The sequence below is a fragment of the Acanthochromis polyacanthus genome, chromosome 8 (assembly GCF_021347895.1).
Source record: "Acanthochromis polyacanthus isolate Apoly-LR-REF ecotype Palm Island chromosome 8, KAUST_Apoly_ChrSc, whole genome shotgun sequence".
Lineage (NCBI taxonomy): Eukaryota > Metazoa > Chordata > Actinopteri > Pomacentridae > Acanthochromis > Acanthochromis polyacanthus.
In genome coordinates this window covers 28,031,092-28,047,126 of record NC_067120.1, presented here as the reverse complement: position 1 = coordinate 28,047,126, position 16,035 = coordinate 28,031,092, and the positions used below count along the sequence as shown (strand labels likewise).

The window sequence follows — 16,035 nt, the reverse complement described above, 5'->3', positions numbered from 1 at the left end:
GCATTTTTGTTCTTTCATAGATCATCTGGAAATATGTCAAAATATGCCAGGTGGCAGAGTTATAGGAAACTTTTGTTTCCAATTGTATGTAAACATACAGTGGGCATTAGGTATAGTGTGGACTGGCAGACTGGGGTGCTGGTTCCTATTTTCAAAAAGGGGGACTCGAGAGTGTGTGCCAACTACCCAGGTATCACACTCCTTAACCTCCTCAAGAAAAAATTACTCTTGGCTGCTGGAAGGAGGCTTCAACTGATTGTCAAACCTTGAATTCAGGAGGAGCAACGCAGATTCCGTCCTGGTCGTGGAACAGTGGACAAGCTCATTACCATTGCACAGCTGCTAAGGCGAGCCTGGGAATTCAACCTACCAGTTCACATGTGTTTTGTGGATCTGGAGAAGGCCTATGACTGTGTCCTCTCAGGGGCTCTGTGGGGGATACTGTGGGAGTATGGGGTACCGGGTTTCCTGATACAAGCTGTTTGGTCCTCGTACAACCAAAATGAGGGATGTGTCCGCATACTTGACACATCCCAAAGTCAGACATGTTTCCGGTGGGTGTCGGACTCTGAAAAGGGTTGCCCCTTTTCTCCAATCCTGTTTGCAGTGTTCATGAACAAGATCTGAAGGCATAGCTGGGGTGAGGAGGCTGTCCAGTTTGGGGACCTCAGGAACGCGTCTCTGCTTTTTGCAGACAATGTGGTACTGTTGGATTCATCAGACCGCGACCTTCAGTACCAAACCGTCTTGGCGTAGAGGGAGCTGAGCCATAGTACATAAAGTCTATGTGCAGTCTTTTCCAGACCTCTCCTGGAAACTCCAATGGATGCAGAGAAACCTGCTATGACATTTTCTGCTCCAGCTAACAGGTTTCACATTCCTTACAGATCCGGTCCACCTCTGAGTCAAGGTTTGGTCACCATATATATTTTCGAGCAAGAGCTTTTGTTTTCACTATGCCTTGATGCGCAGTGTGGATCTCTTTTAACCCTGCTTCTCTTATTCTTGAGGGTAGGATGACTCTGGTGCCCTAATAAACACAACCTTGCTCTGTGGATAGTTCATTTATTTTTGCAGCAAACTGTTTTAAGTTTTCTTCTACTTAGTTGTGTCAGCATTCCATGACATACTTATACCCTCAGGATAGCACACTGTCTATGCGTGTTGCCTTGGCAATATGGAAAGCATTGAGCAGTGCTCCCTGTAGATGCTCTGTTAGCAGTGATTAGTCATAAGCTGATAAGAAAATGGCCTAATGCTGGATGTGGACAGCAGCGAACGCCGACAGATTCTTATGCTCACCAGACAGTGTTAATAGTGGGATGATGGTCAGTAACTAGAGTAGAGCGTCTGTTGCATTAGTACTGATGAAACTTTTTGACACCATTTATCAGTTCAATTGCTTCCTTTTTTGTTTGAGAATATTTTTTCTTTGCTGAAGAGAGCGTTTGGGAAGCATATGTTGTTGGCCGCTCCTCACCATTTGGCATAAGGTGTTGGATAATTGCTCCAATGACATAAACAAAAGCATCACATACTAAGCTGAGCGGTAGAGAGGGGTCATAGTGAGCCAACACTTGGTCACTAGTCAGTAGCTCTTTGCACTTAATCAAAGCCTTCTGTTCAACCTCAGTCAATTTCCATGTTACCTGTCTCTTTAACAGTCTGCATAGTAGTACCGACACTGTGCTTTGCTGTGGCACAAATCGTCCATAACAATTTACAAGTCCTAAGAAAGCTTGAAGCTCCTTGATGTTGGTTGGAGCTGGAGCCTCCTGTATTGCTCTCAACTTGCCTTTTAAAGGGTGAATACCATGTTCATCTAAAACTTGACCCAGATGCTCTATGCAAGTTCTACTGAACTCACACTTTGAGCATTTCACTAGTAGCTCGTTGTCTTGGAGGCTTTATAGGACATCCTATAGGTTTTTAAGGTATTCCTCTTCTGACCAACCCATGATTAGTAGGTCGTCCAGGAATACGACCACTGGCAGGTCTTTCATCAAATTTGACATTGTCCTCTGGAAAATGGAAGGATCAGAGCTTATTCCAAATGGTAGTCTGTTGTACACAAAAAAATCCTCTGTGGGTGTTGATTGTGATGTACTTCTTTGAGTCCTCATCTAACGGCACTTGCTGGTAAGCTGTTGCTAAATCAATTTTGGAGAAAACTTTCCCTCCATTCACGGTTGCTAACTGCGCCTAGGTATGGTATAGGTGTCTATTTCAGTTGCCTGAGACTTTATAATCTCCACATAAGCACAGTGACTTATCTCTCTTTTTCACTGGCACTATTGCCACTGCCCACTCACAATGTTTCTCTGGAGAGATGATCTTTGCTTCTTCTAGCCTCTTTAGTTCCTCATCCACTCTTTCTTTCATAGCAAATGGAAGGGGTGTGCTAGCAAAAACTTTGGGGTTATCTCTGGTTTAACAATAGTAGAAGCCCTAGTAGAAGCCCTAGTGTCTCTAAGGGTTCCCAACTCCTCTGAATATTTAGCCAGCACTGCCTCAAGTATCCCACACCTTTGCTCCTGTAAATACTTTTATCTGGTCCCAGTTAAGTTGAAGTTTCCTGAGCCAGTTTCTGTCACACAGTGTTGGCCCTTGACCTTTAACAACTACCAGGGGCAAGTTCTGAATGTGTTCCCCATAGACCAGGTCTGCGAATTAGCTGTCAGCCATATGAACATGACATCAGTTAATGTAACAATGTTTGTTGTTCTGTCCCTATCAAATAAACAAATAGACTACTGTAGCTGTAATCTGCCCAAAACAGGGATATAACCTCTATTATAAGCTTTAAGCTTAACTGTTGCGAACTTCTGTTTGCATGTTTCCTGTGATATGATACTCCTAGCTGCTCCTGTGTTGATTTCCATCCCTAAATCAACATCAGCTATTTTAAATGTCTCTCTATACAGTTCAGCATCAATACTAGTGAAAAGTTTTATTTAAAAAAAAATATCTCCCAAATTTGGCAAGAAAATTCTTGTTAATATTTTCAAAAAATGAGTATATATCTTCCAAAAAAAATCCAAAAAATATTTAAAGTGATTCCATATATATCTGTAAAAATTCTTCTTTTCTTTCTTTAAGAACATTCCTTTAAGAACATTCACACAAAAAATCTATCAAAATCCAGCAAAATTCGCTGGATTTTGATAGATTTTTTTGTGAATGTTCTTCAGAAACATTTTGAACATTTCTTTTTTTCTACCAAAAATTGTTCAAAGATTTCACAAAAATGTTGGACATCAGAAGTTTCACTGTGAAAATTTTTTCCCCACCCACATTTTCAGACTTTAAAACGGGTCAATTTTGACCCACAGGACGACACAAGGGTTAATACATCTCAAATTAGAAAAGCAAAAATATATTTTTGAGCGAAAAACTGCATGTTTTTTAGCATATCTGACTTATTTAAGGACACTTAAACTTGGCAATCCTGGTAAAATAAAGCTTAAAATAAGTTGTACCCAGCGAATTTTAAGATCTCAATATTCTAAATATCATATCTTATTTCAAGAAATCTTACCAAGCCATTTTTTACTTGTTCTATTGGCAGATTTAAAAAAAAAAATTTATTTCAAGGTAAAAGTTCCTTGAAATAATTTTTTTCTTGTTTTGAGAGGGGCATTTTTTCCAGTGTGGGGAGGCAGTATAAACAAGATGACATGGTCATCAATATCCCCCGCCACATGTGATGTCTATGAGTCTATATCCAAAATAGTGATAAAGGGCCATAACTCTGTTAAATATTATCGCACAGGTCTCATTTTCGAACTTGATCAAGGTGTCCATGGTGTGAAGCTACACACTAAATTGCTAGCTGTAAAATTTAATGTTCACTCACATTGTGTGCATCTCCTGGGGGCTAAGCCCCCCCTGTCCTGAAAACCTCGTGCCGCCCCTGCAGCAGTTTACAGCTTGTCAGCTGCAGTCGCGTTCTGTCGCTAATTACGGGCTAACCGTGAATGCTAGCTCAAAAGTAATTTCAATATCGGCAGACACTCAATTATAAATGACACACATGCACATACACATGGAAATGGAGATAGAGAGAAAGCTGCCAATTAAGCAGAGGCAGAAGCTGAGGACATGACATTGAGATACAATTGAACTTGGTCCTTAAGAGCTTTGTATATGAGAAGCAGGATTTTAATTTCTATCTGCATATTCTTGGAGTCAATAAAGCGAGGCTGATATGAGAGAAATATGATCTCTCTTACTGGCTACTATCAGAACTCTGCCTGCAGTATTTTGGATCAGCAGGGGGGGTTTTGACAGAATTATTGAAACTTCCAGTAAACAGAATAGTCCAGCCTATTGCAATTTTTCACTTGAATCAAAGTGAAGCTGGCGCTGAATGAATATCGGGACGACAATACAAGCAGCTAGCAACCTGGAAGGTTTACGTGTTTTAAAGGCCACTAAAACAAAAGTATAATTTTAATGTGATTGATCTGTATTGAGTCACTGGTCTGTTTTAGTGCTTAAACACTGTTGACTGAATTCTGTTTTGCAGTGCAATACTTTTCAGCCAGCCCACCCACATCTGGAGATAACCTTGTTCACTTTAATTTGGATCTGTACTCAATGCAAATGTCATAGGAATCTATGTACAGAATTGGGTCTGTGGCAGGAGACACCCTGGATAGGTCACCAGTCTATCAAAGGGTTACACAGAGACAAACAATCACACTCACATTCACACCTATGGGCAATTTAGAATCACCAACACTTGAGGTTATCAGATGTTTTTGGACTGTGGGAGGAAGCCAGAGAAGCCAGAGAAGCCGGAGAAAACCCACGCATGCACAGGTAGAATATGCAAATTCCATGCAGAAAGATCCCAGGCTGGAATGTGAACCATGGATCTTCTAGCTGCAAGGTGATCCACTGTGCAGCCCCAGAACTATTAAATTCATAGATTTAAAAATAAATAAATTAATAAATCACTGTTTAAAAAAATCACTCTGTAGATACTTCTTCCAACCTTAATTCCTTGGTTCCCTGCCTTTATTATTACTATCACTTTCGAAAATAGCAATAAACTATCCATCCATTTTCTATAACCACTTTATTGTGTAGAGGATTACATGGTGGTTGGGAGCATATTTGAGGTGACATGGAGCATAAGGCAGGACACACCTTGGACAGGTCACTAGTCAACCACAGGAGTCATTTCTGTGCTAGCCCCTTTGATGTATAGAGTGGATTGTTTAATTTCAACTTGGCAGTGTTGTCACATTGAAATCTTATTTACATAAGACGTGGACTGTTTATTAGCATTCACCTAACTCACCATTTGTCCCTAATGTTCCCTACCACTATTCCTAGGCATTTGTCATCTCCTTCACTTCAGACTTCATCCCTCGGATGGTCTACCAGTACATGTACAGCCCTGATGGCTCCATGCACGGATTTGTCAACCACACACTGTCCTATTTTAACGTCTCCCACTTCCAGGAGGGCAAAGAAACCTTGGATCCGTTGCATCTTGGCTACCCTGTGGAGATTTGCAGGTGGGAAATGAACGTTAGTTCACAGTTGACAGTTTCATAGCAAAGTAAACATACTAAGAACACATCAGCAAAATGATGTAGGTGCATGCTCGATGTCATTGTTACTTTGTCCTTACTCTGTGAGATGCTGTAAGCTATCTGTTCCACAAGTAAGGCTGTCACCCCTTTAGATTAAATGACAAAGTAGGCTGGACAGTGTCATCTGGCAGGAGACTAGCTGGCAAACACCAGCCTTGAGTTTCAGGAGATGAGCCTTGAAGAGAGGGCAGATCAGGGTTTAGTTTGGAATAGCCACCTGTTGAGGGAATTTATGACACAGCCAGAGTTACACAAGTTTGTATATCTGGTCGTCCATAGCTTCTTCATGATAAAGTCAAGCTGCATCAATGGAAAAGTGTTTGAGTGGAGTATTATCTCAAGGAGAAGCTGCTTCAGAGCTGGTGTCCGCTACTATGTCCGCTACTATGTCCGCTACTATGTCCGCTACTATGTTTGCAAGCCAAACACTAATGCCCTTACCCCAGATGGTCAACAAACAAGTTTGCAAACAGGAGGCCAAACACATGACAAAACAGGGCACAAAACTTAAATACAGAAACCAGGCACAGAGAAGGATCACAGGGAAGATTAGGCAGGTAATCAGAAGGTAAACATGAGAGTAGCAACAATTAGGATGAACAAAGACAAAAGAAAAGACTATTTATACAGCAAAAAAATGTTTAGGAAGACAAGATATGAGTAACTGTGTAACTGTGTCACTCTGTTTTGTCTCTAAAGATATAAGGACTACAGAGAACCTCCTTGGTCAGCCACACCATATGAGATCTCAAAGGAATTCTGGGCAGTCCTTGCTGTCCGACTGGCCTTTGTAATTGTTTTCCAGGTAAGGTAAAACATGCAGAAAGAAGAACATTTTTAATGCTGTGGCCTGTCATCTGGAAACACTAAAGGTAGTTTCTTTTGTATGTTTTTAACCATTATGTGATCTAGAAGTTTGCTTGAGATCTCTTGTTCGAGGGAGAACGGGTTAAAACCAAACACCGTTATTAGAGTGACAAAAAATTATAACATCAAGCAACAGACAAGGAATCAAGGAAGGAAAGGTTCATTCAAAAAATGTCCAAAATAGAAATTACACTCTTTAGCTACACATTTTTTTGATCAGAGTGATGAGTGATGAACTCTCCCAGGCAGACAAAATAATAATTTGAGCCTGCTCACATCGCTCCATCTCCACTGTCTGAGCCTGTTGACATCATTTGATCTTCAGCATCTGAGCCTGTTGACATCATTCAGTCCTACAGCTTTAGTGTTCACAATCCCAGCTGGGCCCCATCTGTACCTGTGTCTGTCTTGCCACCTTAACCTGCCTCCTGAGGGGTTCCATCTCTTACGGCACTAGCCTTCTATCCGGCCTCCTGAGGGGTTCTGTCTCTTCCGCCGCTGGCCTACGCCGCTGGCCTACGCCGCTGGCCTACGCCGCTGGCCTACGCCGCTGGCCTACGCCGCTGGCCTTCATCACCAGCCTCCCGAGGGGCTTCATCTTTGCCCACCTGCTCATCTTCCAGAGGGGTTTTGCCTCCGATGCCATCAACCTGCCCGTCCTTCTGGGTGATCCTGCTGTTTCTCCCAGCCTTCAGGCCACCTTCCAGAGTGGTCCTGCCAGTCCTCCCAGCCTTTGGGATGCCCTCCAAAGCAGTCTTGTCAGCTCCACCCTAACCCTTGTGAACCATCAGTAATATCATCATTCGGGCAGGAGTGATATTATCACAATTTACAGTTTATTTGGCCCTTAGCTTTTCGATCTTGGGAATATTACTATGAAACATAGTACAAGCATATACTTTAGCATTTAGCACCTGAAGTCATGCCTATGACAGAGAAACCATCAAAAGTTTTTACAGGTAATCATTACACTTGCTTGAGGTTTGGTTTATAAGATACTACCATGACATTTAAAGGAAACAGGTAGTTTAGCGTTTTGGAGTCTTGATTCATGGTTATTTTATTGCAACTCTTTCCAAGTGGCAAGTCACAGCATTAAACAAAATATAGTATTTCCATGAAACAAATGGAAATGTCTGAACCACACGGGAGGATGAATTTCAGCATCATAATATGGTAATAACAAAATCTGACTTCATAAATTTTCAGAAATTCATATTGCATGAACATACCTATTTTATTGTTAACAAGTTACCATATTGTTACCGAGTATTATTATGAGCATTTTAATACTAAATTGCTTCATCTAATTCCATCCATCCTTTCATTCTCTATACACCACTTTATCCTCACTAGGGTGGCGGGGGGTGCTGGAGTCTATCCCAGCTGACCTGGGCGAAGGCAGGGGACACCCTGGACAGGTCGCCAGTCTGTCACAGGGCTACATATACAGACAAACAATCACACTCACATTCACACCTACGGACAAGTTAGAGTAATCAATTAACCTCAGCATGTTTTTGGACTGTGGGAGGAAGCCGGAGTGCTCGGAGAAAACCCACGCATGCACAGGGAGAAAATGCAAACTCCATGCAGAAAGATCCCAGGCCCACCCCGGGATTTGAACCGGGGATCTTCTTGCTGCAAGGCAAAAGTGCTAACCACTACGCTCACTGTGCAGCCCGCTTTATCTAATTCTTCTCTTTAAATTATATTGTTATTTACTTTTGTTTTTGGCCCCTTATTTCCTTCTCACAGAAATAAATTTTCTATATAAATTTTAGTCTAATATTAACAATATATGTTCACCGGTTATTACTTAGTTATTACCTTTTTATTTATAATCTAGGTTTTCAGGGTTACGACAGTGGCTCTCTTCTTTCTGAAGAAAGAAGAGGTGTGCAGCATGGTACCAGCATGGTAACAACAGATTTTGTTTAAAACAACAGAACAATGTGTATGAAACACTGCCTACTAGTCAATTAATTTCCTAGCAAATAGCATTATCTTTTCAAGAAGAACTTTGATGCATGTAAGAGTCAAGGTGTCTTTGAAAGGCAAGAGGCCGTCTAAACTTCAGTTCAATTCAGTTTTGCTTCAGTTCAGTTTTACCTACATAGTGCCAATTCACAACATGTCATTGCAAGGCTTTTCACATAGAAGACTTCACCAAAATATACAGAGAAATTGAATAAAACAAAGTTTCCTTTGGATTGACTTTGACCAAGCACTTGCCAGCAGTGGGGAGGAAAAACTCCCCTTTACCATGAACAAACCTCCAGCAGAACCAGGATCAAGGAGGGCAGTGATCTACCTCGACTGGTTGTACTTAGGCTACAAGTAAGCCTGCACTCTCAGAGCAGAGTTCTCTGTTGGGCCATATGATACAATGAGGTCTTTAAGATAAGGTAGAGCTTAATCATTTACAGTGTAGTATGTTGTGTGTTGAATTTTACAGAGGGCCCATGAAGAGAAACTAACATGAGTGAAGCATGATTTCTCTTAATGTTTCCAGTCGGAACTCTATCTGCAGCATTTTGGTCTAACTGAAGTTTTATTTCAGACAGTTACTGGGACATCTTGACATCAAGAATTTACAGCCTAGAAATAACAAATGCATGGGCTAGTTTTTCAACATCAGTCTGAGACAGGATGTTTGAGATTTTGACAATGCTGCACGGTGAAAGATGCCCATATTAGAGACTAGTTTGAAGGACATTGCCTTGCCAAAAATAACTTAAAGGTTCTTAAACATAGTGCAGGAGGCCATGACAATGCCATTTGGAGTAACAATATGTAGCAGTTAGACAGAGTGATTCTAAGGTGCTTTGGGTCTATTTAGGAGAATAAAATGGCAGGTCATCCATGTATTTCTGTCCTTAAGACATGCTTGATTTTTAATGAACTGATTTGTCTCTGTTTGATTTGGTTTGATGTAATGTGACTGGATGTCATTTGCATAGCAATAAAACTTTATGCAGTGTTCCCTTATGATGTTGTGCAAGGGCAGCAGTTACAAGGTGAAAAGTATTGGTCCTATCACAGAATCTTGTGGAACGCTAACTCTTTTGTTCCCAAAACAATCTTGAAATCTTAAAATTGTAGTACTTGTAGTACTCAGTACAGGTTAAACCCATTTCAGTATGTCACAATTTCAATAAACAAACATTTTTTTTCATAAGTATGTTGCTGGATTCTGAATAGTGTGAAAACATTGTCTACCAGAGCAAAACAATGGTGATATTGTTTCATGATCAGTTAGATCAAGGAAAAATGCTGATTCATAAATAAATTAATAAATTATTCCCTTTCATTTATCTTTGCCAGAATATTGTGATGCTGATGAGTGACATTGTGGACTGGCTAATCCCAGACATCCCGAAAGATATCAGCCTGCAGATTCACAAGGAAAAGATTCTTTTGGTGGACCACTTCATGAAAGAAGAGCAAAGGAAGAGCCATATCCTTGAAAGCAGGGTGTCAACAGGCAGCAAGGAGGCCTTCAGCAGTAGCAACAACAACATCAACACAATGACTCACTCATGCTCTCGACTGCACAGCAAATGCACAACAGCTTCTAATGCCAGTAACGATGTTTTCATAGTTCAGTCTTAGTTACAGTTTCAAAGCTTGCTAGTAACTTGCTTGCTTAGACCAACCTAAATATTGTGTCCTTGTTCATGTTCAGAACATTCCAACAACTGGGAGAGCAGCTGGCCAATGTGGTGTCGCCAAATGTGTTGCACTGTGCTTTGTGTATAATGTCCAAGTGTGCAGTCAAATTTGTGAATGTGTACAGGAATCTGTAAATGTGTTTTCAGCTTTGCCTGCATAGTGATTCAAGAATTTGTAAATGTCAACATATGTACATCAATGTGTACAAAATCCTTAATTGTACTTTAGATTATTACGTGTGTATAACAATCAAATAATGAGTATTCAAACAACTGTTTAACTGAGTCAAAGGTTCAGTTGAGACATTTAGCAAGTCTGCTGCAAGTTAATGTCTGGACATTTGTCATTACCACGATTTCTCATTCTACTTTTTCCTAGGGCTAAGTCACAGTTCTGATCTCTACTCGCTGCGAAACAGTGGCTACAATCTAGAATTGAGTAGAGGTCTGAGCAGGGCTTCTGTAGTTGAGGTGGATGGTGACCTGGCCTCATGTATAGCTGTCTTCACTCTGCAGTGAATGTCCTCACTCACAACAGGCACAAAGGAAGAGGGAAGGGGATGTTTGTCCCTGGGCACTCTACAGCTGGTCCCTGGGTACTCTACGACCAGGGACCAGCTGCTGGGTCCCTGGTCGTAGAGTGTAGTCAGTTCCTTAATTTTGATGCAGGAAGTGTTATCATAAACAGTTTTTTTCATCAAATATCCTTTTATTTTTGTTAAATGAAGTTGGAGAGGGAGGGAGGCTGTTAACTAGGCAGGAGTGGAGGGTGTGACACAAACAGATTGAAAAGACAGTGGCTTTGGAAATTTCCAAGATCATGTAGCTCTGATTTCCTCTGGGTAACCATTCTCTAGATTTTTTGGGCTGTAGGTGATGAAGTGTGCTTCTCTTTGAATCATTTTCTTGAACAATACCATCATGGCAGAACAGAACACTTTGCCTAACCTCTGCAGCATAATCGGCAGCATGCAGAAACCAAATTGACTACTTTGACTGTGGTCATATTTTGTGTATCTTGCTCCAGGCCAATGACAGCCCTGAACAAAAGGAATCTGTGGGGCAGCGGAATCATTCATCTTTTTAATTATTATTTTTTTAACCACAATCTGCCATATTTTTTATCAGTCTATCCACCTGTAGCACATGCATCTAGATGGCTTTGTTAAAACATTTATTTTGACCTTATATTCTCCTGTTTATGTTAGACAAGTAGGTAAAGTTTTGGTTTGCTGATTTAGCTAAGTTCTTGTCTTTTTTTTAAAAAAATCTGTTTGTTATTTGGTTCAACCTGAATCACACATGGACAGAATTTTCAGTATTGAAGAAATTATAAATAAAATAACCTGTTCATTGATAACCACTGTGCAAAGTCTGAAGTACTTTCCCATTTTTGTTTGAGAGCCAGGTTGTGCCAGAACCACATTGTCTGTAGTGCCATTTTAGGATAATGGCCACTGCAGCTCTTAGTGGCACTATGGTTCTGTACCTGATTACTGCTTCAGCCAGTTTTGTCACACTGAGTTTTGACGTTGGGGTCTATATTTTTAAGACAGTCTTTCGAATGTATTTTTTCTGATTGTTCATAAGAGGAATTACTCTGTTGTTAACTTGGAAGTAATGTAATTACTAAAAAGTGATACAATTATGAATCATTTCACATTTTAAACTTCCTGCACAGGTGTGTACGTATGTGTAGGTTTACTGCATACAGTTTACAATGATAGACCAGCAGAATTACTGGTGATGTGTGGGGGGAGTAACAAATATAAAGAAAACCGGGTAAAGAGGCAGGAAAACTGGTCATATGGAAGAGAAGTAGTTTTATTTTCAAAAGAAAAGAAATCCAAATTCCAACACGAGGCAGGCGAGTTTTTTAACTGTGAGAAAATGATCCTACAGTATCACAATTCTTGATGCACAACAGCCGAATTTAGGTACAACATCTTTCACCAACACAGCACTCCAGCAGCTGGTCTGGCCAAAAGGCAACGCTGATCAGGGTGGCTGAGCTATAAACCCTCCAAGCTAATTGCCAAGGAGCCACAGGTGCATGTGGCCACTCCCGCTGAGCATAATTTAAAAAAAAGAGAGAAAAGGGAAAACACAACCTCTACACACACACACACACACACTGGAACGTAAACAGATTGTTTCATAAGATGAATTACTCTGTTGTTAATTTGAAAGTAATGTAATTACTGAGAAGTGATAAAATTACGAATCATTAATTCAATTCAATTCAATTCAATTTTATTTATATAGCGTCAATTACAGTCAACTCGTCTCAAGACGCTTTACAGAACCCATATGCCTGACCCCCAGAGCAAGCCCAAAGGCGACAGTGGCAAGGAAAAACACCCTTTTAACAGGGAAGAAACCTCGAGCAGAACCCGGCTCTCTATAGGGGGGACCCATCTGCCTGCTGGCCGGGCGGGTTGAGAAGGACAGAAGAGGGCAAGGGGAGGGATGGGAGAAGAGGGAGGGGTGGGAAAGCAAGGAAAACACAACACACATTTGGATACATGCATGACAGGATATGTGGCACAGACAAAGTATAAGCTAACATTGAAAACTGACTCATAATTTACTCTTATGATGTACGGCTCTGACATTAAACATACTCCATATATAGCTAGCAGTAAAATTCAAACAGTATGTAAGTTAGCATAACAGTATAGTGAAGGCAATGCAGAGTTGACTGGTGGAAAAAGGGAGTTGGAAGCAGAGGGCTGGAGGAAGGTCAGCAGCAGCATCCCACAGTGGACATGGTGGAGACTGGACCAGCTGGTGGAACATCAACCGCAGATCTGAAGCATCCAGCTCTGGGACCAGGGACACTCGGAGAAATAGCACAGGGGGAAACAGAGTGAATGTACTGCAATAACGGTATACATATTAAATGTAAAGGTAGATAGAGAAGGGCTCAGTGTGTCAAGAAAAGTCCCCCAGCAGCCTAGGCCTATAGCAGCATGACTAGAGGCAGAACGAAGGGACGTCCAAGAGGGAGTCAGCTGTGCAATGAAGACACAAGCCGAACCCCTGTGGGTCACCCAGTCAGCCCCAACTATAAGATTTGTCAAAAAGGAACGTTTTAAGCCTGGTCTTAAAAATAGAGAGGGTGTCTGCCTCCCGAACCCAAACTGGGAGCAGGTTCCACAGGAGAGGCGCCTGATAACTGAAGGCTCTGCCTCCCATTCTACTTTTAGAAATTCTAGGAACAACAAGTAAGCCTGCAGCTTGAGAGCGAAGAGTTCTACTAGGATAATAAGGTACTATCAGATCTTTAAGATATGATGGAGATTGGTTATTAAGAGCTTTATATGTCAGAAGAAGGATTTTAAATTCTATTCTGGATTTAACAGGAAGCCAGTGAAGAGAAGCAAGTATAGGGGAAATATGATCTCTTTTGCTAACTCCTGTCAGTACTCTCGCAGCAGCGTTTTGGATCAACTGTAGATGTTTGAGAGAGCTATTTGGACAACCCGATAATAAGGAATTGCAATAGTCAAGCCTGGAAGTAACAAAAGCATGAACTAATTTTTCTGCATCACTCTGAGACAGAATGTTCCTGATTTTTACAATATTACGCAGGTGAAAAAAGGAAGTCCTACAGATTTGCTTTATGTGTGAGTTAAAGGACATGTCCTGGTCAAAAATAACTCCAAGATTCCTCACAGTAGTACTGGAGGCCAATGTGATGCCATCCAGAGTAACTATTTGCTTTGAAAGCGAGTTTCTAAGATGTTTGGGGCCAAATACAATGACTTCAGTTTTGTCTGAATTTAGCAGTAGGAAGTTAAAAGTCATCCAGGTTTTAATGTCCTTAAGACAATCTTGCAGTCTAGCTAACTGATCAGTTTCATCTGGCTTCATAGATAAATACAATTGTGTGTCATCTGCATAACAATGGAAGTTAATACAATGCTTCCTAATAATATTGCCTAAAGGAAGCATGTATAATGTGAAAAGTATCGGTCCTAAGACAGAACCCTGAGGAACTCCATGATTAACTTTAGTATGCTCAGAAGAGTCATTGTTGACATGCACAAACTGGAACCTATCTGATAAGTAGGATTTAAACCAATCCAGTGCTGTCCCTTTAATGCCAATTGAATGTTCTAGACGCTGTAATAAAATGTTGTGGTCGATTGTGTCAAACGCTGCACTAAGAGCTAACAAAACAAGTATAGAGACTAGTCCATTATCTGATGCTATGAGAAGGTCATTAGTAACTTTCACCAGAGCTGTTTCTGTGCTATGATGCACTCTGAAGCCTGACTGAAACATTTCAAACAAATTATTCCTTTGTAAGTGTTCACATAATTGATTTGCAACTGTTCTTTCAAGAATTTTAGAGAGAAATGGTAGGTTGGCTATCGGTCTATAGTTAGCTAACACATCTGGATCTAAAGTGGGCTTTTTAAGCAAAGGTTTGATGACAGCAACCTTAAAAGCCTGTGGTACATAGCCTGTTACTAGAGAGAGATTAATCAGATCTAACATTGAAGAATTAATTAAAGGTAAAATCTCCTTGAAGAGTCTAGTTGGGATAGGATCTAAAAGACATGTTGATGGTTTGGATGTAGAAACTGTTGAAATTAGTTCAGAGAGACATATAGGAGTGAAGAATTCTAAAGATTCATCAGGTCTAACAGCCAATTCAAAAGCATCTGTGATATTTGTAGGAAGGGCCAGATTAATTTTATCTCTAATCATAACTATTTTATGTGTAAAGAAGCTCATGAAGTCGTTACTGGTTAAAGCTAAAGGAATACAAGGTTCAACAGAGCTCTGACTCTTTGTCAGCCTGGCTACAGTGCTAAAGAGAAACCTAGGGTTGTTCTTGTTCTCATCTATTAAAGATGAATAATAAGTTGTCCTGGCATTACGAAGAGCTTTTTTATAGATTACTAGACTATTTTTCCAAGCCACATACACTTCCTCTGAATTAGTGGAATACCACTTTCTTTCCAGCTTTCGGGATGCCTGCTTTAAAGTCCGCAGCTGGGAATTATACCAAGGAGCAAGTCTTCTCTGAGATATAACTTTCTTTTTTACAGGTGCAACACTATCAAGAGTTGTACGCAGTGAGGCTGAAGCATTATTAACATAATAATCCACTTCTGTGGGGGTAAAATAATAATAATTGCCTTCTGATTTATCAGTAAATGTTGCTGAAGTAAACAGTGAGGGTATTATTTCCTTAAATTTAGATACTGAATTGTCAGACAAACACCTACTGTAATGATATTTGTTCTCAGCTGCTAAACAATCCTTTACTTTAAATTGAAATGTTATCATAAAATGGTCAGAAAGAAGAGGGTTCTGGGGAAATACTATTAACTCTTCAATTTCTATGCCATAAGTCAGGACAAGGTCAAGAGTGTGATTAAAACTATGAGTTGGTTTATTTACATGTTGAGAAAACCCAATTGAGTCTAATAATGAATTAAAAGCTGTTGTAAGGCTGTCGCTGTCTATGTCAACATGAATGTTAAAGTCACCCACAATAATAACTTTATCTGAACTGAGCACTAATTCAGATAAAAAGTCTGAGAATTGAGATAAAAACTCAGAATAAGGAGCAGGAGGACGATATATAACAACAAATAAAACTGGTTTCTGAGCTTTCAAATTTGGATGAGAGAGACTAAGAGTGAGATTTTCAAATGAGCTGTAATCAGGTTTAGGCCTCTGGTTCAATTTTAAACTAGAATGGTAGATTGCTGCTACTCCTCCTCCTCGGCCTGTGATTCGAGGAATATGACAGTTAATATGACTAGGGGGAGTTGATTCGTTTAGGCTAACAAATTCTTCCTGCTGCAACCAGGTTTCAGTCAAACAGAACAAATCAATCTGGTGATCAGTTATCAACTCATTTACTA

At 40.4% G+C, this 16,035-nt stretch overlaps 1 protein-coding gene across 1 annotated transcript in view; it reads left to right on the top strand.

Annotated features, from left to right (window-relative positions):
- LOC110961801 (anoctamin-1-like) overlaps positions 1 to 11,507 on the top strand; it is a 113,575-nt gene extending 102,068 nt beyond the window's left edge. The window contains 3 exon segments of the mRNA XM_022209545.2: positions 5,344 to 5,528; positions 6,306 to 6,411; positions 9,801 to 11,507. Coding sequence (XP_022065237.1) covers positions 5,344 to 5,528; positions 6,306 to 6,411; positions 9,801 to 10,088 — 579 coding nt within the window. The 3' untranslated portion in view covers positions 10,089 to 11,507.
- The last annotated feature ends 4,528 nt before the right edge of the window (positions 11,508 to 16,035 follow it).